Source organism: Gambusia affinis, linkage group LG08, assembly GCF_019740435.1.
Source record: "Gambusia affinis linkage group LG08, SWU_Gaff_1.0, whole genome shotgun sequence".
Classification (NCBI taxonomy): domain Eukaryota; kingdom Metazoa; phylum Chordata; class Actinopteri; order Cyprinodontiformes; family Poeciliidae; genus Gambusia; species Gambusia affinis.
This window is the reverse complement of record NC_057875.1, coordinates 3,796,600-3,817,277: the sequence shown is the minus strand read 5'-3', so window position 1 is coordinate 3,817,277 and position 20,678 is coordinate 3,796,600. Positions and strand designations below refer to the sequence as shown.

The window sequence follows — 20,678 nt, the reverse complement described above, 5'->3', positions numbered from 1 at the left end:
CTTAAACATATTTCATGACAAGTGCAGATTTTAGTAGATATTGGCATTCACGTTTGTTTTATTTCTTCAAAAGACCTTATGTATAAATGTAATTTTCATGTGGTGATGTTTAAGAAATGTCCACTAGATGGCAGCAGTTAACTTTGGTGGCAGAAACAAACTCAGTCTTCATCTGTTTTTAAATTAATGTTGCAGCAAACACGGAAAGTTTTTTTTTAGCTTCTCTGCACTATCTGTGTGTCTGTCTTAAGTTTTATTTATTTTTTTTATTATTTTCACAGCGTCAATTTTTAAATTGTCCCTAAAACAAATGATAAACCATTTTCTTTAACTTACTTAAAAAAAATAAATCTATTTATTTTTTTTTGCTTTATTTAATTGTGAATTGAATCATACATAGTTGTAGTATTCATATGTTGCATTTTGAGAGATTTTTATATGAATTCTTTATTTCACTTGATTTAACTTGAAGTGTAAATACTTTAAATTTAAACTTATTTTTAATGTAATTATTTGAGTGTAATTGTAATTATTAATAATATATTATTTTATTTTGACGGCTTGAAAACGACGCCTGTTCGTGGACCAATAGGAGTTGAGTGCGTCTTGCTACGTCAGACGCAGGGGATGACGTAGCTCCTCCTCTCGTTCTCCGCCTCTCTAGCCGCACAGTTCATCTGTACTAGCGCTGCGGCTCCTCTGGAAGCGGCTCTCCGGCTCAGACTTCCCGCAGGAGGACCAGTGGGCGGACCGGTGAAAGGAAAGTTGACAGAAACCAGCTGCAGGAATCCCGCCGAACTCCGCGGAACCGACGCTTTCTTACGGTAAACGGCTCTCCGACAGCCGCTAACGGAATAAAAGGAACCGCGAAAACGGAGGACAAGGTGCGGACTCAGCGGCCACAGGTAGCCCCAGCTGTCTGGAGGGTCATGCGGATCACTGAGCTGTGAACCGCCGCAGACGAATAGAACGAAGCCGCCACCAGAGGGAGGACCGACGGACGGAGGAGGAGAGCCAGCATGTCCCGGAGAAAGCAGAGCAAACCCCGGCAGATAAAACGTAAGGAACCGACAACTTTATTCCTCCTTCGTGCTGTGTTTTCTGATGGGAATGTTCCCAGAGAAACGGAATACTGGGAATTCAACCGAGTACCCACGGCGCTGAAGCTGGTGTCTGATGTGTAGCTCCTGCTTCTGTACTTGGATAAAGGGATATTCCACTAAATATTAAAAACCGAACCCAAATATGAAAAACTTTTACTCGTTAAACCTGGATTGGCTTATTCTTAGTATATCGAAGTAAATACTAGTATGTAAAAGTTTTATTTCAATGTTTAAAATCTAAATGATGCAGTATAATCAAATCTTAGCGTAAAATGCTGTTTTTAAATGATTACACAGATTATAGAGCGTTTTCAAATAATTAGTCCAGCAGGATCAAAAGATAAAGGTTATAAAGGCTAAAAAAGCATAAAATCACCAATTTTGGGGATTATATGAGCAAGATTGAGGTTTTCAGAACACAAATTATGATTATTTTGCACACATTTGAGATGAGATTAAATATTCCAAACAATATTGAATTAGAATAGATAGTTTTGGCTATCTAAATAAAAGTTCAGTTGCATTTTAAGGCTTAACAGACCACAAGTAGTGTTTTAATGAACTAATCGTCACTTTTAGATGAATCTAGTCCGGTTTAAAGGATCCGAATCAGACCCTAACTTCAGTAAATTGATCTAAAACCATTTCTGAGGACCAAATTGAGGCAGAACCGTTAAACTGAGCTCAGAGTTTTTTCCTCCCAGTTTCATCCCTTTCAGAGCCTCCCTGTCGGTGCAGGAAACTTTTCATTCCTTCCTCTCTCTCTTTCTCTCCGTGTTCAGCCTGTTTTTCTGTGTTTTTGTCCATCGGCAGCTGAGCTGAATGCGTCTCCGCTGCTTCCTGTTTAATTCTGTTGTGGAAACGTCAGTGTTCTCTGAAAAAGCCGATGTGAGGAGAGATAAGGCAGTGATCCGATGTGAGCTCAGATAAAGATTAAAATTGGATCTTTTAAAAAATTTTTTTTATTTGTTTTCAGTTTTAGGCTGCATCCCCCGCCCCCTCACCATCCCTTCCTCCTTTCTCCCAGAGATGGGGGCTGCAGATAGGCCTGCACGGCTGATCTCAGCCGCTGATAGCAGCTCACAATCGGATCTTTTTTTTTTCCCCATCTATCCTTTTAACTCAATAATGCATCTGGGGGCCGCTTGAAAGGGGCCCTTTTTCTGGTTCTGGTCTCCGAGCTTTTCCTGTTTATAAGACCTGCGAAGCTTTATCAGGTGGTAACTGATGTTCAGAGTTGATAGAAGAAGAAGAAAAAAAGCGCATTAAAAGGCTTGTTGCGCACAGAGTTTTAATGAGCTGAGGAACAGTTAGGAGGCTGCAGCTGGAAGGTGTCTTATCTGTCTGTTTGGCTTTTTTGCATCGCTGATTGTGTCACCCTGTCCTCAGAAACCTCCTGTCTGCTGGCAACACTTTGGAAGTTTAGTCTGCATGATATCACCTCGCAGAAATGCCTTCATGTTTGCAGCCGTAGAGGTCTGATCGCTGTGATCAGATCCAGCATGCAGCAGGTGCATTTCGCCACGTAGGAGTTTGTTCTGTCCTGAACTCTTCAGCATTTAGTCAACTTTACATTTTATTTGGTTTTTTACACAAAGATTTCATTTTTCTCCCTTTTACAAATAATCTCAAACGTGTGGAGTGCTTGTGTAATTCATCTTCTCTACTCAAACCTTTTAATTAAATCGTGTGCAAATCCTATAAACAGAAAATTCAGAATATTTTTAGAGAAAAACATGGAAAACTCTTAATCTATTTTTGTTCCTCATGCTACTAATTAAAGGCAATCAGACTTTTGCGTTAACAAACTAACCCGCATGCGCAGAAGAAGAAGAACGCTGACGTCACTCAGCTCTGTTTACGAAGTAATAACGGACTCCGCCTTCTTTGAATTGATTTTAAAGTTCATTCAGCAGTGAGAGCCAAAAATATTGTCCAAAAATAAGACAAAAGAAGCTAAAACAACTAATAGAAATAAATAACCTTCTGACACATTTTATAATTTCATGATTATAATTTTCAGCCAGTGTTTACGTCCAGATTGATCTGGTGCAGAATTATGACACATTTCTCATGCTAATGACGTAAAAGTTGGATACGATACATATTTAATTTACTGTCATATATGAAAGTGGCAAAAATTGTAATTTTTTTGGGTGAAAAGATTGAAATGTGATCATTCAGACTGTCATGAAAAAGTCGGACATGGGCAAAAAAATCAGGTTTGGGTCATATTTGCATGATGTTTGAGCGTAGCCATAGTTGAGCACTCCATAAAAATGTTTTTTTGGTTAGAAGAAAATAATTGAAATAAGAAAGTTGAAGATATTTAGTTTGCATTTTACAAGTGGAGAAGACTTAAAAAAATGTAAAGAGGTCGGTTTGAAAATTCAGCTTGCACTCCAAATTATCCTGAAAATGCCACTGATACTATGAAACATGGTGGTGGCAGCATCATGCTTTCCTTTATGAAAGGAAAGGAACCTGCTCAGAGTTAATGGGACGATGACAGAAAACCTGCGGTTCACTTTAAAACGGGACAACAATTCAAAAAAATGCACCTAAATGGAGCTACAAGCAAAGAATGGCCTAGTCAAAGTCCCAACCAAAATAGAGTTGTGGGAAATTTAGAAGATGGCTGCTTGCAGATGCTCTCCATCTGATCTGAAGAGTTTAGGATGATTTACAAAGAGGAATTGGAATAGACAATTTACATTAACCTATGGGAGTTGAATACAAATGCACTCCACACTTTTCAGATTATTGACTGTAAAAAATGCTGAAAACCGTGACTAGTTCTCTTTCACTTTCACTCCAAATTAAAAGATCAATGAGGTTCAAAATGTGGCAGAAGGGATGAAACTCTCTTCTTCTTCTTCTTCTTCTTCTTGAAGCGTGTTTCAGAATAAACGCCGCGCCTCCTTTCATTATTGATTCATGTTGTTGTCAGAACATGCTGATGGTTGTCTGTTAAACTTCCCCCAGACCATCGTGACCTTTGCTGATATCTGGCTTTATCTGTAGATCCTGAAGATGTTCAGCTTCCTGTCACATAAGCAACAAATCTGAGAAAGTAGACATTTGACTCAAATCGCTTTTAGCTGCTCACAGGATCTGCAGACGTGTTCATAATGAAATTCAGTGTTTTTAAAAGTTATTTTTTTATATACGACTGTTCGGGAATAAACTCACCTGCAACTTACTGCTGGTGAAAATAAACATCTGAATTTTAAGTAAAAAAACAAGAAGATTTTTGATGTAAAGTAGTTTGAATTCAAAATTGAAGTTTGGTTTTATCCTTTTTGTCTTGTTCTTAGAGGTTGTTGCTCTAAAAATGCTTAAATTCAGCAGGATTTCACCTCAGACCCTTCAGTGTTTCAGTGTTTGGAGTTGTTGCTTTGCAGATGGAGACTTTTTCTGTTTACTTTGCATAAGATTCTCAATAACAAATTAATCTTTATAAATTTTAGATATAAATGTTTTTCTTTTATTATCCATGTTTTTTTCTGTTTTGTTTTGCTTTCACTTTGATGTTACAGTTAATACACAATAGGGAAGCTTTTCACTCAAAAACAAACTTTGTCCTACCCAATAATTAAAACGGGCTTAATAAAGTTAAGGGTTTTCAAAGATGGTTTGTTGCTGGTAATAAATTAAAACTGATATCTTCACCAGCAAGTTAAGAAACTGTACAGCTTTGAAACTGATTTCTGCACATTTTTACTGGGGATTTACTAAGGAAAATAAAGAAAATATAAAATTATGAAAAAAAGTTTAAAAAATACAATAATAAAGGTGTATCATTATGACTTTATTCTCATATTAAGACTTTTTTATGAAAGCATTTTGACTTTATTCTCATATTATTGTGACTTCATTATTTAACATTATTAACTTTATTAACATTATTAAGTTGTGACATAAATCACAAAGATTTTTAAATGTTTTATCTTAAATGCAAAATGTATTTTTTGTACAGTTTTGGCTTAATTATTGCTCTGAATATGTTGCTCTTTTAACAACTGGCCTTTTTTATAGTCTGCAGACTCTAGTTGACGATTAATCGATTACGAAATTAATTTAAAAAATGTTTCAGTAATCTATTCATCACAATTAAAGTGATTATTTCAGCCATAATTAACATTCTTTTACCCTAAAATGTTCTCATACTTTTGCAAACAGGATTTTGCATCTTCATTTTGAAACTTTTTCGGTGACTGTAGATGCTAAGGGGAGCAGAGAGCAGCCGGGTTCTCATCCAAGTCCAGGCTTGATCCCTTCTCTAACCCCTGCAAGGATTAAGTAGGTGGACAAAATTAAAGTCGATGTTCCCATGCCAGAGGGGATATAAAGTCCCTCCAAGGAGGTCCGGACCCGATTTCAGTAGCAGAGCGCATCATATCCCTCAGACAGAACCAGGAAACCTTTCAGACGAGGTTCAGTTTGTTGGATCTCGTTTCCCTAAGCCGATCTGGGATCATTCAGCCTTCAGATTCACAGAAACAGCCACTGATTTCAGCTGCAACCTGCTCCGTGTCACTTCCTGTTTTCTCGTATCTCCTTCCATTTAGGGCAGCGGCTAACGATTATCTTGGTTATCGGTTATCCTGTCAGTTACTCTGATGATTAATCAGTAAAAAAATTGGCATATTCTGCACCTTTTTCTTTTAAATGCAAATAAACAAATTACATAATTCTTTTTAAAAATAAGATGGTAAATATTTTATTGCCTAAAATGCAAAAACGTAGCATTACTTTACTCTACCACACGAGAAGTTCTCGGTACAATACATTTACCATCCAAAGTTGTTTTTTTTTATCATAAATGCAAAATGTATTTATTTTTTGTACAGTTTTGGCTTAATTACAGCTGTGTGTGTTGTTCTTTCAGCAAATGGCCTTTTTTGAATCCGTTTACTCCACTCAGTGATTAATTGATAATTTAGTTGAATAGTACCTCAATAATTAATCGCTTCAGTCCTATTTCCATTCAAAGTTTGAAGCTCCCAGCTCCAGTACAGCCGAGACCTGAGGTTGTAGTCCAGACCCAGAGGCCGATAAACGCGGCCCAGGCTCGTTGCTCGTGAGAGAGCATGCATGTGCGCGTTTCCAGCGTGTCATGGCCGCCTTTGTCAGCTGCCTCGGTCCTCCATTTGTCCTCCACGCACCGGGCCCAGGCTGCCGGGCTGAGATCGGACGGGCTCTCAGCCCCATGACTCTCTTGTGATTCGGCTGACATTTTGATAGGACGCAGTGGGGAGTGATAAGCGCTCTGTTCGGCTGGGATATGTTGGAGGTGAGAGGGTTAGCCTCTGGTGCTACTCCCACCTTTGCTGCTCTTACTGCTGTAGATGTTTAGAGCCAAAGTCCCACCATTTTCAACAAAGACTGAAGACTTTAAGGGTGGAAAGTTAGAAATTGAAGATGAGAGAGACTTTTTCTTTCTTTTATTGGTTTGGTTTAACCATTTAAACACAATTTAGGCTTAGATAGAATAAACTCAGTCCAGATTAGCCCATTGTGGTTGTGTGGTGTTTGACAAAAACAAACGAAGAGTACTGAGAGTAACCTCTTAATTTTTTTTTCAAGCAGCCAGACCTTTATTTTATTATTAGAGTTTTAAGACATTCTTTTCTTTCTTTGCATATTTTTAGTTCAGTCCTTGTACCCGACCTCGACAGAATGATGTGCACTGTGTGCTCAAACAATAAGGATAATGGACAAGTTGATCACTATACAAGTGTCATGGCTAAAGAAATTCACTTCAGTCGTGTTTCAAACTCATGTTTACTTTAAAAAACACAGATATCATGTTTAAGGCACAATAAGTATGGCATGGCACCTGGTTAACTTAGCAAAAAGCCTATTAACAGGGGAAGATATGTTAGGCTAACATGATCTAGGGAACCGTTAGCTAGGCAAGCTAATTTGAGCTAAGCTAAAATGACCACAGATGTTTCATTTTACCTTTTACCGTAGGCTAAAGTAAAATGGTGAAAGCTAAGATTAGGTAATCTTTATATATAATCAAAGCTAAACCAAACTAGCAGTGCTAATATCCGACAAGCTAGGAAAACCCTAGTAAGCCAGGCTAAACTCAGATAAGCTAACTTACAATAATTTGGGTTAAGCTAACATAAGGTAAACTAAGTTTAGATAGGAGTACAACCTAGAGTACAGTAAGTTAATGCAAACTAATGTCAGGTTAGCTAAAGTGAATTTTAAATATGACACTAAAGAAAACTAAGGCAAGCTGAGAAAAAATAAGCTGAACTGATCTAAGATGACTAAGATGACGTGTCACACAAAGCTAAACTAATTTGAGTTTAGCTAAAGGGGGGTAAAATACGCTATTAAAAATATGTTTAGATTGGATAAACTAAGGTAACTTAAGCTAATCATGAGCAGTTTTATCAATATTTAGTTTTTTTCCTTATTTTGTGTTGTGTGAAGTTTCCCACATTGTTACTATAAAGCTGAAAACATCAATAATCTGATGGTCATTTGCTGTTCACCATTTTTTTTTTTACATAATTAATTTGGGAATCTTTTTTTTGGAGCTAAAATAATTTTTTGTCATTTTTTCACAGACGCACCAAAATAAATAATAAACAAACAGGTAAAAAAGAGCCTAGATATCCAGTTTAAAGTTGATTCAGTGAATAATCTTTATTTTTATTAATGTTTATTTACTCAACTCTTCCTGAACAACAACTTGCAGGAGGTGATAACAGAAACAAGAAACAAAAAATCCAATCTTGTAAAGTAAATGTATGCATGTTTTGGCCTTGGTACCGAACAGCTGCACTTTCACCAAATGTTTTTAAATAACTAGAAAAAAAAATCTAATCAGTGATTCATGTAAATATGTGGATGAAGGACAAATGAGCAAATTACACAACAAGCCAAAACATAAAGCTTATTGGACTGGATCTAAATGCTGCCTCTTGTGGCCATCGTAGGAACTGCAGCTTCTTTGCTTGGGGTTTTGTTTTTACCGGTAGGAGCTTTTTGGAATTTGTTTCTTTCAGTGAAAACTAAAAGCTGACAGCCGGTAAAGTTCCAAATTAGTCCCGATTTTAAACTTTCCAAGCTGACATAGCTTCAAAAAGATAACTTGAAGACAGCTGAGTATTTATATCTCTTTGAACAGTTTTCTCTCCAACAACAATGGATTAATTCCAGGGGCTTTCTGGAGCCTCAGAGTGAGGAGGAGAAGGAGTTGTTTGTGTAGCAGATAGATATTTGTCTATGTCTCTTTGTGCGTCATCCTCCCTAACGGTTGGCGATCTTTCAGCCTGATACGGCTCCTCTCATCGATGGGGGAGATAGCATGCAGGCGGCCCACTGAGGCTGGATTCCCCGAGCTTATATTTTGGCGGTTGAGATGGGAGACGTGATAAAAGTTGGCGGCGATCGCTGCAGCTGATAAGGCGGGAAGGTGGAGGGGGAGGCAGACGGAGGGAGAGTAATTACATCTGGATGCTGCATGTTGACGGGCTGCCGTCTGTGCGGATGAATGAATAGATTGAAATAAAAAGAGAAAAGCAGCAGGAAGTGGAAGTAAGCAGAACGCGTAGCTGTTAGATGAGTGTGTGTGTTTTTAATGGCAGCCCAGCCAGCCGTGCCGCTCCCCCACCCTCTGAGAAAGATGTTTGAGGCAGATAAGGAGGCCTGCTGATGGTAGATAGATAACCAGCTGCTGATCCTCTCTGCTGATTGGGCGCCGCGTTGTGACATCACCCTTCCAGCTCAGAGGTCAGTGTGAATAATAATGCTGCCTCCCACGACTGAGAGCAAACCAAGACGTCTGTAGAGGCCAGACGAGGAAGCTGACCTCCTCCTCCTCTTATTTTCTTCCTCTTGAATTAATACCAGCTCAAAGTTAATAAAAAATATTTGTTGTTTTAAAAGCCTTGCAGATTCACAGCAGAGAGATTCATTTGTTGGTGTTGTGTACTCTGAGTTCCACACACCCACCCGGTCGCCTCACACAGCGCGGCGGCGGCGGCTCTCCCCTCCTGCGTGCGTTTCTTTAACTCCGGCTTTGTTCTGCTTTTAGCTCGATGTGAACTTTAGATAAGCCGCGGGGCCTGATCTCCGGTGCAGATACAGATCTCCCGGCGTGATTAGAGTTGTTATCGGGCCGGAGCAGGCGGGAGCAGAGGCTCCGCTGCAGCAGCGGCGACGGGAGCAGCCGGGGTCCGGACCCTGGCAATCAGTTCCAGCCCTAATGGGATTAATGTTGTTGTATAATTAGATGATAGGTGTGAATGCATTGCTTTCTCCTCCTCCAACTTCCCTCCACTCGCGCTTACAAGCATTGTCATTGATTAATTTAATTAGAATTAATGCCACGTATTACTCATTCCTGATTGTGTGTCAGATAGCGCAGACATGTTAGGAAATTCTGATGTTAGTTGATTTTTATCTCTGGGTTTTTCTTTTTTTTAACTGTTCTCTGAAAGGCGTGAAGATTGTAGCGTAAACTGAAGGGGAAGAAGAAGAGGAAAGTGGCAGCATCAGCAGGATGACTCGCTCTTGGTTGATGCCACTGACAGATATTAATGATGGTGACTGATTGGGTATCACGCAGGCAACGATTCTCATGCTGGAGATCAGATATCTTTGCGGGGAGCTGCATCAGGCTGCAGCCGTGCACACGTTTAACTTTCACACGCTACCTGGGGGGGACAGAATGCAGCCAGCGGCGTCCCAGCAGACATGGTGACGCTCCAGCTGAAATTCTGCGTCCTGTGCAGAATAAGTCAGATGTTTACCATCTGATGTTTTCAAATACTTTAAAAGAAATCTCACTTTCAGGTGCCTGGTGGATTGTGGATTTGTTTGCATGCATGTCTGGGTTTGTATTGTAGCTGTCGAAGCAACACTGATGGAGAGTGTTTAAGAGTGTTTTCACACCTGATGGTCTGGTAAACTTGCAAGTTACAGGATTTGTTAAGTTTCCAGCTGCTGTGGTTCATTTTCACACTGCTCTGTGTCAAATAAAACAAACCCTTTGAAAAACATGTTCCCCTCCTCGCCTGCGGGGGCACTGCACCAAGTACCACTGAAAGAAACGACACAAAAACCTCAAAAAAAGACACTGAGCGCAACTTCCTTCTTCACAAAATGCAAGCAAAAATGGACTGTCGTCAGATTTGAGCTGTTTCGTATTTTGGCAAAATTAGATTTATTAAACATGCCAGTTTGCTTTGGTTGTCTTTACCCAGAAGGCCTTGCTCTGCGGTCTGCTTCTTCCAAAAATGGAGTAGTGATAGATTTTAGAAGTTGTAAGATTTGTATTTTCCCATTTCTCCCAGCATTGGGGCTGGACTCGCACATTTTTTTGTGATTGTATTTACCCACAATGCTGTGCACTGGTGTCCTCTTCTTTACAAAATGTAAAAAAAAATGGAGTAGCGTCAGATTTTAGCGGTTATAAGATTTCTCTTTTGTTCGTAAAAGACCATGAGCCATTTCTCCCGCTAACGCTAAACTTGTGTGTTTTGATTGTATTTACCCAGAATGCCCTGCGCTGTAGTACATTTCCTGCTCCGATCCATTTATTGTTCACATATGCATTGATACCGCACCAGAATTCACTTCAACTGAACCGAACCTGGTTTGTAAGTAGAGCAGAGTTTATGTTTTTAGTGCCATTACGCATTCACATCTCCCTTTCTAAAGAAATGAACCAGAGCTGGATAAAGCCGACCAATCAGGGCTGGTGGGAATGAACCCAACGTGTGTGTGTGTGTGTGTGTGTGTGGGCGTGTGTTTGTTTCTAATACCTTGTGGGGACCATTTTCCTGAAACATACTACGTTGTGGGGACCAACTGCTTTGTGGGGACCGAAGCCGGATCCCCACAAGGAGAAACGCTGTTTTTGGGTCAGGGGTCAGGTAGTTTTGGTTAGGATTAGGTATGTAATGGTTAGGGTTAAGGTAAGGGTAAGGATAAGGTTTAGGCTGTAGAAATCAATGGAAAGTCCCTGCAAAGATAGCTGTGCAAACGTGTGGGCGTGTGTGTGTGTGTGTTGGACCAGACTCGGTAAAAGAGGGAAGTCGGCAGGAAGCATGGTTTGCGTTCGGTGTGTGGATGAGTTATTACTTTTTCCTGCTGTTTACCCATGAGATGGCTCTGGTGGCGCTTCATGCTTCGCCTGCTCGCTGCAGCTGTAAATGCTTTCACCTTTGACCCCTGCTCTGGCGGCTCCACACAGGAGGGAGGGAGGGAGAACAACGGTAGCGTAATTGCTGTCCAAACTGTTTGCTTAAGCAGTAATTACCTCTCTGCTCACTCGTTTCAGGGAGCCATCAGAGGGCTTACCTCACTGCCGGTGTTGTTTACGTAACTGGGAGAGACCGCAGAGTCCAAACCTACCTGAACACAGAACTGAGGCCCGGTTCTGCTGGTTCTGTTTGTAGGGAAACCATGAGCCACGTGACTCTGATGTTTCTCGGCAGAAACTCCTGATCCAGCCCTCCTTTCTTTCTGAATTCCTTCCTGTGATCCAGACTTTCCTGTTTTCTTTTAAAATGGTCATGATCAGTGGTTCTGAGTATGCTTCCTCTGGACTTTGGCTGGTTTTTATTCACATATGAAGAAAATAAAATGGAGCAACTCCACCTGACGGGCTTCAAAGCTTTGCAGAAGTTGGAAAATCAAGCATAATAATAATAATAATAAACTCCTGCAGATGAATAAATCTAAAAGTTATGTTCAAAAACACATTCAAATTGTTCAGTTGTGTCATCTATAAGTTTATTTCTCAGTATATTAATATATATTTACATTCGGGCTGAAACTTTAAAGTATTAATTTTCATTAAATAATTTAATAGCTTTTATTACATTAAAAATCTCAACTTTTTTTCTATTTCACATTGAAAGGTTTTACTTTAAAAAAAATTATCGAATAGTTTGCTGGAAAAAAGCCTGAAATAGCATCTTACTGCTGACCGTGTAGCAGCAGCACGTTTATCATGCTGAATTCAGTATTTTCAAAAGAGACAAAACTGTTTCTAAAAGTCTCAAAAGCTGAACGGGTTTAGTAGCACTTTGCACCGATCTGATGGTTGAATCATCCAAATAACGGATTAAAAACAATAAATATCTTTGATGTTGGGCTCACATGTAAATTCATTCAACAATTCAGCAGCAAAAAGGGTTTTCAAATAGAAAATGTTGCTTATTTTGTCTGTATATAGATTGTGATTAAAATGCAATTAATTGCAGTTAATTAATTACAGACCCTGCAATTAACTCAATTAATTTTTTAATGGAATCCCACTTCTAATTTACATGTAAATTTGCCCAGTTTGAGCTGGAGCTAATTTACGTCTGTTGACATTTCAGGTATTAACCCCAGAGCCGCCAAGCTGCATAAACACACACAGGCTTCTAAATACTAAAATATCCATAATAAAACAATCAGAAATGGAGAAAATCACATTGTGTTGCATGCGAGGTGTTTAAGATGTTCACTTGCAAAATCTGACTGAGAAAATTAATCTACCGGCTCTAAAGGAAAGAAACGTCTTATTGAAATCCAACTGTGTAAATAATATACAGATTGATTTTGTATGAACAGTCAGATGTTTTGCAGTTGTGGAGATTGAAAGCAACATTTTCTAAGTTTTTGATTTGGCTCTTAAATGAAAGCATCTTGTCATGTTGGATTGGACTGAAAAGTTTTACCTTAATTTTTATGTGACCCAAGCCGGTTTGGACATGTGGTTCTAAATCCGACCTGAATCTGAACGTCCAGGTCGCGTTCATTTGTCGTGACGTCATTAATACTTGACAAACATCACTATTCTGCGATTAAAAACAACAACCACGGCGGACGATAAGGATTAAGTTGTCTCCAGTAGCACAACTTCAAAATCATAAGATACGCTCCACTGTTAGCATCCATGTTCACAAACACTGGTCTTTTCTTCTTCTTTGTTATGGCGGTTGGTAAAACACTGAGCACGCTCTTTGTATGTGATGTTATTGTAATGAAAGTCACATTTATTTGGAAGTTGGTTTACACCGATTTCCTTAATTTTGGGAGATTGGAGATCAGCCGATTCTTGCATGTGAAGCCGATTCTATCCACAGATCTTATTTACCTCGGTCGTCTAAAAATCAGCCACTGTCCTCTTCTGCTCTCCCATTAGAAAGATTTGACTGACGGACCGGCCCACCAAGTGAATCATGGACATTTGTAGTTAACAATATTCATCCCACTGTTGCCAATTCACCAACTTTCTTGCTATATGGAGCAACATTTCAGACAAAAAGAAAATTGGTATCGGCCAAAATTGGAATCAGCAGGTTGGGCTTTTTAAAAGATTGGTAATCGGTGATCGGGCAGAAAACTGCAATCGGTGCACCCCTATTTGAAAATGTGACCAACCGCGCAAAAAAATGTCTTGAGTTGAGTGTGAACGATCCCATCCAGTTTAAAAGATCACAGAAAAGTCAGTTAAACATAAAGAAGAGCGCTGTGGGTTGGGATTCATTCACAGGACTGTATCTGTGTTTGTGTTTCTGGGAGAAGGAGTCAACCGGTGTTATGACAAGCTCCCTCCTGCTCCTCGCTGGCAGCGATAAGACAACCCATTTGCTCCTACTGCGCTGAGCGCCGTGTTCCGGAGCGTTGAGGCAACCTGGACAAACAACACCACCTGACCTGCTTTTACAGCCACACGGCCTCACAGACAGACAGACGGACGGACTGTTACCGCCGCTGCAGAGCCACAGGCCTCAGATACTAAACCAGGCAGGTTCAGAGGTCACAGTTGAAGCAAACGTCCGGTTTCAGGAGCTGATAACACGATTTTCTGGACGATAAATCGTCCCAGAAATTATTGCAATAAACAATATTATTGTCATTTTGAGACAATTTTCAAATAATATAACAATAATGCACACTTTTGTTTCTGCAGAACATTTAACACTGAAACTGGAAAACATTTTAAATGTCCAAAATAAAGAAGTAAAGCAACTGAAACAACAATGATAAAAATAAATTATGAAATCTCTGCAACCAAAGTTGCATTTCAGAAATTATTAATCATTCAGCTCAGACAGGGGAGACAAAGTGTCAAACATTTGCAGCGTTTTTCAAAATGTCACCTTTTCAAAAACAATAATATTAAAGGGAAACATTTATTTTATGATTTTTGTCCAAATGGAAATGATAATGCTCATTTGGATTTATTATGCTACTTGATTTATTGTTTGCTGTGATAGGCTCAGTCATGATTTCTTGCTGTTTGGCTTTTATCAAACTATTTTATTGACTTACATATGAACTATTTTGTTAACTTTATAACAGCAATAATAATAGATTTATATTGTTAATGTCCTTTATATCTTGAGATCTCAGAGGGATTTAGTGTCCAGAGGAAACTTTCCAGTTTTTGTGCTTCCTCCAGAAGTAACTTTGCTAAAGTATCTCATGTTATTTTCTCCTTCAACTTTTTAAAACAACCTGGTTCTGTATTTTTCCGTCATAAGTTCTTAGATGTAACCTGCTATTAGGTTGTCGGTAACGTCTCCAAACGTTGACCTGGTGGTGAAGATCGGTAACTTTTATTAGTTTTTAATGTAGAATGATGAACTTCAGATAATTTTGAGCAAACATTTGCTGATGTTTTTCGGTCTCAGCATTGTGACAATCTGATCAAAATGGCGAAACATCTTTGATTCTCTACCCAGATGAGTTTAACTTTTTCCTTTTGCATTAAAACTGTAAACTTGACTCTAACTTTAATGGATATTTTGTAATTGACTCATCAATCTTAGTGTGAAGGTGATGGATGCATAATTTCCTTGACACAAATCTCAATTTATTTTTCTGATTATTAATGGTGCAGCGATTAAGAAAAACGGAGCAAAATTCAGTTTAATAACTTCATAAAAGCACCAAATATTCACATGCTGGAGCTTTGAAGCAGCAAATGTTTGCATGAGACAAACTGATTAGTTGTTGCAGAAACAATTACATCTGGATAAGAAACTGCAATCCAACAGCTCAGCTATTTCCTAGTGGCTTTATAAACTGAAATATTATTTTCTGGAGCATTAAGACGAATTTTAAGGCTGCACAAAGTTTTTAAAGAAGTTATTAAATATTTACAGTTTAATTCAAAAGAAGCAGTCGACGTATCAGGTGAATTCAGGAGATTTAAGCTGCTTGGGAAGAGAAACGCGTTGACCACAGTAACGAAGAAGAGGAGAAAGAGAAGATGATGAAGGGAATGAGGAAGTAGCGGAGAGGACGTGAGGCGAGGCGGCGATAAGGGCGAGCCAGTGACCGGGACAAAGCGAGCAGAAAGAGGAGAAGCTGGAAGAGCCTCCTGGGAGCCCCTTTAACAGAAGAGGTCTAGACTGATGGCTCCTCTCACTGTCTGAACACTCACACACACACACACACACACACTGATTGTGAGATGGCAAAACATAAAATTTGCACGTCTTTCTGACCTTCAGGCTCTTAAAACCTGGGAAATGCCCTGCAGAAGTTTCCACAGCGGACAATAGGTGATAAACAAGATATTTCCATTTCTTTCAGATCTGAAAGCTTTACTCTGCAGACAGATTTACACCTACAATGACTTATTTAAAAAGGAAAGTAAGTCCTGAGTGGGTGTATTTGCATCAAGGGGCAAAGCTGACTCATCAAGCCGGAGGATGACTTTTTGAACCTTAAACTTGTTCTGTCTTCTCACCACAACACCTGCTGATGACACTACAAAACACGAAGAGTAAATATTAGAAAGTCATCACTTTCTAAACTTAGTTTGTTACATTTCCAAAGTAACTATTTCTATTCCCAGATGTTTCGTCTTTGGCCACAGTGAGATTTGAGTCCAGCTCTGTTTGGAGCTCCACTGCTCAGCCACACTTTCCAGTAGAAACACCGTTCAAAGTTTAAACGGCCCACAGGAAGTGAAACTTTTTCTGGCTGAATTAGCATTTTCATATCTTTAACAGTTATTACACAGTCAGAGCTTAAGTTTGATATATTTTAGATTTTCTAGTATCTTCAGCTCAGATGATGATGATGTCACACACTAGATTCTGAGCTTATGAAATATTCAGAAACCTTTTGATTCAAACCTCATTCATGGCCATAGTTTTACTCCCACATGTGGAATTCATACATCGAAACAAAGATATTTTCATCTACTTTCACCCAGTGCGTCTCTCACTACTTTAGGACTTAGTTTTTTTCCAAATCAGTCCAGAGTGCAGGGAGCACACACCCAATCTCTAATTCACTCCCTTTTATTTTTCAGCAGTTTCATTTCAAACTGGAACCAAAGGCTGTTTTCAATCTGTCATATTTTCTACATAAAACACTGTAGGAAAATGAAAATTTCAACAAATGGCCACCAGAAGCTTGTGACACTGGAGGTTAAAAATCTTTTTAATATGACTTGTAGTTTTCACTCAGTCATTACTTGTTTGAGGCTTAAATGTTTATCTGTTTTCACATTTCCTTGACAGTTTCTCTCAGGTGTTCAGAAAAGGAGGGAATAACCATAGCAACCAGTGACTCAGCATTCCGTGGTTGCATCGCTTAGCAACCTTTTTGTTTTTTAAAAATTATCAATCTGTTATTATATAAGCTCCAAATTGCCAAAGAGGCCTGAAGAATGAATTAAATGCGTGTTGGATTTTTCAGGCAGGAGCTTCTTTGGTAAAATTTTTTAATCTGGTTTACTAAAATTAGTTTTGGTTTATAAAATGAAATGAATTTGTTTGTCGGTGCTACCGAGACTCCAATTGGTCAACTGCCTCAACAAAACGTGGAAACTTTTCTGTTGTGTTAGTACGACAAACATTTTTCATTATCTGTAAAACCCGTGACATTTATTCCTAAGCAGAATAAATGTGGACTTTGTGGTTCCAAACCTTTTCAGTGATGCTTGTAAACCCAGAGGGGTGGAGTCTGACCTGAGAACTGAGCCACATCAGACCCAGGTGAGACTATTCAGACGTGTGTTTTTATGTCAGGGTTGAGTTACGTTGGGAGGACGGCGGCTCCGTCTGTTGCCTTCCCTTCTCGTCTCACTGTGTACATTATGAGTCATGTGAGCCAGCGGCGTCGCAGCGATCCGGCCCTCTGGATGGCTTTGTGCTCGCCTAAACCGCGCTGCTCCGTCTCTCCCTGACTGATAAGTGAGCTGCCAATCACACCGACTCTGTCTGTGTGGGTGTCAGCAGGATCAGCATTACTGAAATGACTGCAGATCTGCTGCAGATGGTTTCCTATTGGAAGATATAATTCACTAATTCGGGGTTATGCAAATAAATTCCTGAAGAGAAGAGTTATTTCTGTTTTAATAGTCGAAACTAAACAGGAGAGTCTAAGCCTGCATATTAAAATGTTTCCAGCTAATTTAAAGTAACATATTAGAGAAGCTGATTTTGAGAAAACAAAACTTCCATGTATTAATAGTGATCTTTTAAAGTTATTTTTAGAATAGGGTTGAATATTTAACATTTTCCAGATTATATTTTTCTATTTTGGAAGCTGAAATATCTTAGCACAAAGCTACTTTAGATGCTGCTGGCTGTGAAGACGGTTTCCACATTGTGTGTTTTATTAGGTGCATTGAACATTAAATTGGACATATTTTCTATTGATGTTGATCATGTGTCTATTGCAATATAAGTTAATATTGCTTTATTTCCCAGCCCTAATTTCAGATATTTAAAACAAAAAACCAATTAGTAATTATCTATATCAACTGATATAAAATACTTGTATCACAATACAATTTTCAACCATATCATCCAGGCCTAATTTAAGATAATTAAGACAAAAATTTATAAAATTTATCAACATCTTCTCATATGAAGTGCTTAAATTATGATAATTTTCAGTCAGATCGATCGGCTCTATTCTCATATATTTAAAACAAAAACTAATCAATAATCATCAATATCGACTGATATGAAATGTTTATATTGCAATACTATTTTCAGCCAACTCTATTTTCATATATTTAAAACAGAAACCCATATGAAATGTTTATGTTGTGGTACTTTTTCCAGACATATCGCCGTCCAGCTCTATTTTTATATATATATTAAAAAAATCTAATCAATAACTACTGATATCAACTGATATAATCCTTTATATCGTGATACATTTCCTGCCGTATCGTCCAACATAAAAACCAGCGACAGCTGCTTTTCTGTGCACCTCTTCATGCGTCCTGCTGTCCTGCTTTTGAAATTCCCCTCGACCCTCATCTTCCTCTATCTCCACCCTTCCACCTCCACTCCTCTATCGCCCCCTCTTTCATCCCACCTATCTGCGCGCGCCCCTCCCCGGGCTGCGCAGACCCGTGGCCTCGGCCAGCCAGGTCCTGGCGCTATGATAATGTGGAAAGTTGAACTGGCCCCATTACAGCGAGGCTGATGGGAGGGCCGATAACGCTGTTGATAATGGGTGCAGATAGCGCTGACACAGCGGTCCAATAGCCTGGCCTCCCCCCACCGTTCACCCACCCCCACCCCACCCATTATCATTCCTGCCCACCGATGGGCTCCCAGAACGCTATCTCCTCTCCATTTCCACTCCTGCGACAGATAAGAATGGAAATACTGACTTCATAGCTGACTGATTAAAGTGTCTGCCTTTCTTGATAATACACAGATAAATTATGTTTTTTTTTCTTCCTCTTCTTCTCCTCTCCTTCCTTTCTCTATCTGGAAAAGGGTGGGGCCGAGCGGAGAGGAGAAGCGCCCCCCTCCCCTGCTGGTTTCTCGGCTCTTTTTAAGGAGTCATTTTCCGTTTCTGGTTGACCCAGGATGGTGTTTAAACGTCCGGGTCCAAGGAGAACTTGTAGTGCTGGTTCTGAAGGAGGGTGAAGAGTGGGCCGGGGGGGTTTGGGGTGGGGGCGGTTAACATCCAGATGGACAGAGATTAGGAGCAGCTGAACTCCCACTGCAGCTGCAGCCGTTTCCAGGTTGACTTTTTTATCAGCGATCGCTCCAGTTTGATACCGGCGAAGATCCCTGATGGATACGCTTCCTGCATCCGAATCCCCATCTGCTTTTCATCCCCCTCCCAAACAAAACCCGACCCCTCCCACCCCTGTTTCTTATCTTCAGCTCTCCAGCTCTCTGTTCGTCCAACTGAACTTCTGTCCTCCTTCATCCTTTCACTTCTCCTCCTCCTCTTCCTCAGGATCATATCTGCTTTCCTTCACTACCTGCCAACCTGGCTGGGATTAAAGGAGAGGTGTTCAAACTTTTGACACAGAGGGCCAAAATCAACACGTTCAAAACACTCAGGGGCCACAAATCATTTTTATTATGTTCAGTTAAAAATTTATGATTAAGGTCGAACTAAGAAAATATGTTAAAAATAAAATACAATTATGAGAATAAAGTAAAAAAAATGGAATAAAGTTGTAATAATTTGAGAATTTAGTCATAATATCTCAGTCACATGAGAATAAATTCATAATATTATGACTTTATTCTTTATCTTTATTCTAAATAAAGTTGAAAAAATACAATAATAAAGTTGTAATAATTTGAGAACTGAGTCATATCTTGAATACAGTCGCACGAGAAGTGATGATATAAGAATAATGTTGTAATAATAAGAAAATAGTCATAATATCGAAAGATTAAAGTCATAATATTACCACAATAAAGTCATATGAGAGTACTGTCGAAATAACAAGCATAAAGTAAAAATATTTTCAGAATAGTCATATAAAATAATAGTGCTTTATCGTCTATTACAAATTAACATGCAATTTAATTAAAAAGATCCTAAAATTATTCTCAAAGATGTAGTTTCCTAACTTGTTAGTTTACTCCTTCAACCAAAAACAAGAACTGTCTTTGAAATCGCTTAAATGCATTTTGCCCATTGGTGTGATAAAGTTTGTTTTTGATCAAGAAGTCGCTGGAGATTTATTATGCCGTTAAAATGGAAGCATAAAGCAAAAACATGGCTAAGAAAAAGGGTGGGAAAAAACCCCCACTTGTTTTGAACCTAAAATTTTATTACTAAAGATATGCATTTGTTATTGAAAATCTCGTACAAAGAAAAACAAAAGTCACCATTTACATCAGTAACATTTAAACCAGGGCAGGGGCCGCACAAAACTACTATCTGGGCCGCAAATGGCCCGCGGGCCGCACTTTGGACACCGCTGGATTAAAGCTACTGAAGGTATTTCTAATTCTGTCTTTAAATACCTCTGATTATTATTAGTGAGCAACACCTTAAATACATTTCAAGAAACACAAACCCTTCCTGCCACTTCGGCTTATCAGATATTGCATGCTTTTATTTTGAAAAGCTTGCAGATCCTTCTGATCCTGCTGTTTCTGCCGGAGTATCCGTGATAAAGTTGCCGACGCCCGTTTGCTTTGCAACCAGCTCCGACCTGTGCTGAAACGCATCCTTGTTGGAGAGTAATTTAATCCTTTAAACAGTTGATAAACTGTAAATATTCCTTCAGGGCAAAAAAAGTGAAACGTGTGTGTATCCGGAACCAGCTGGTTCTGGAGGCTCAGCTTGGTTTGGATCACAAACTGG

The 20,678-nt window shown here is 39.2% G+C and overlaps 1 protein-coding gene across 2 annotated transcripts in view; it reads left to right on the top strand.

Moving 5' to 3' along the window:
* The first annotated feature begins 637 nt into the window (after positions 1 to 637).
* zfpm1 (zinc finger protein, FOG family member 1) overlaps positions 638 to 20,678 on the top strand; it is a 102,678-nt gene continuing 82,637 nt past the window's right edge. Inside the window, exon 1 of one of the 2 annotated variants that reach the window (XM_044125828.1) lies at positions 638 to 1,059. In XM_044125828.1, coding sequence (XP_043981763.1) covers positions 1,020 to 1,059 — 40 coding nt within the window. In that variant the 5' untranslated portion in view covers positions 638 to 1,019. Of the gene's footprint in view, positions 1,060 to 16,745; positions 17,090 to 20,678 lie in introns of those variants that run through there. The other variant, XM_044125830.1, reaches the window with a different exon arrangement.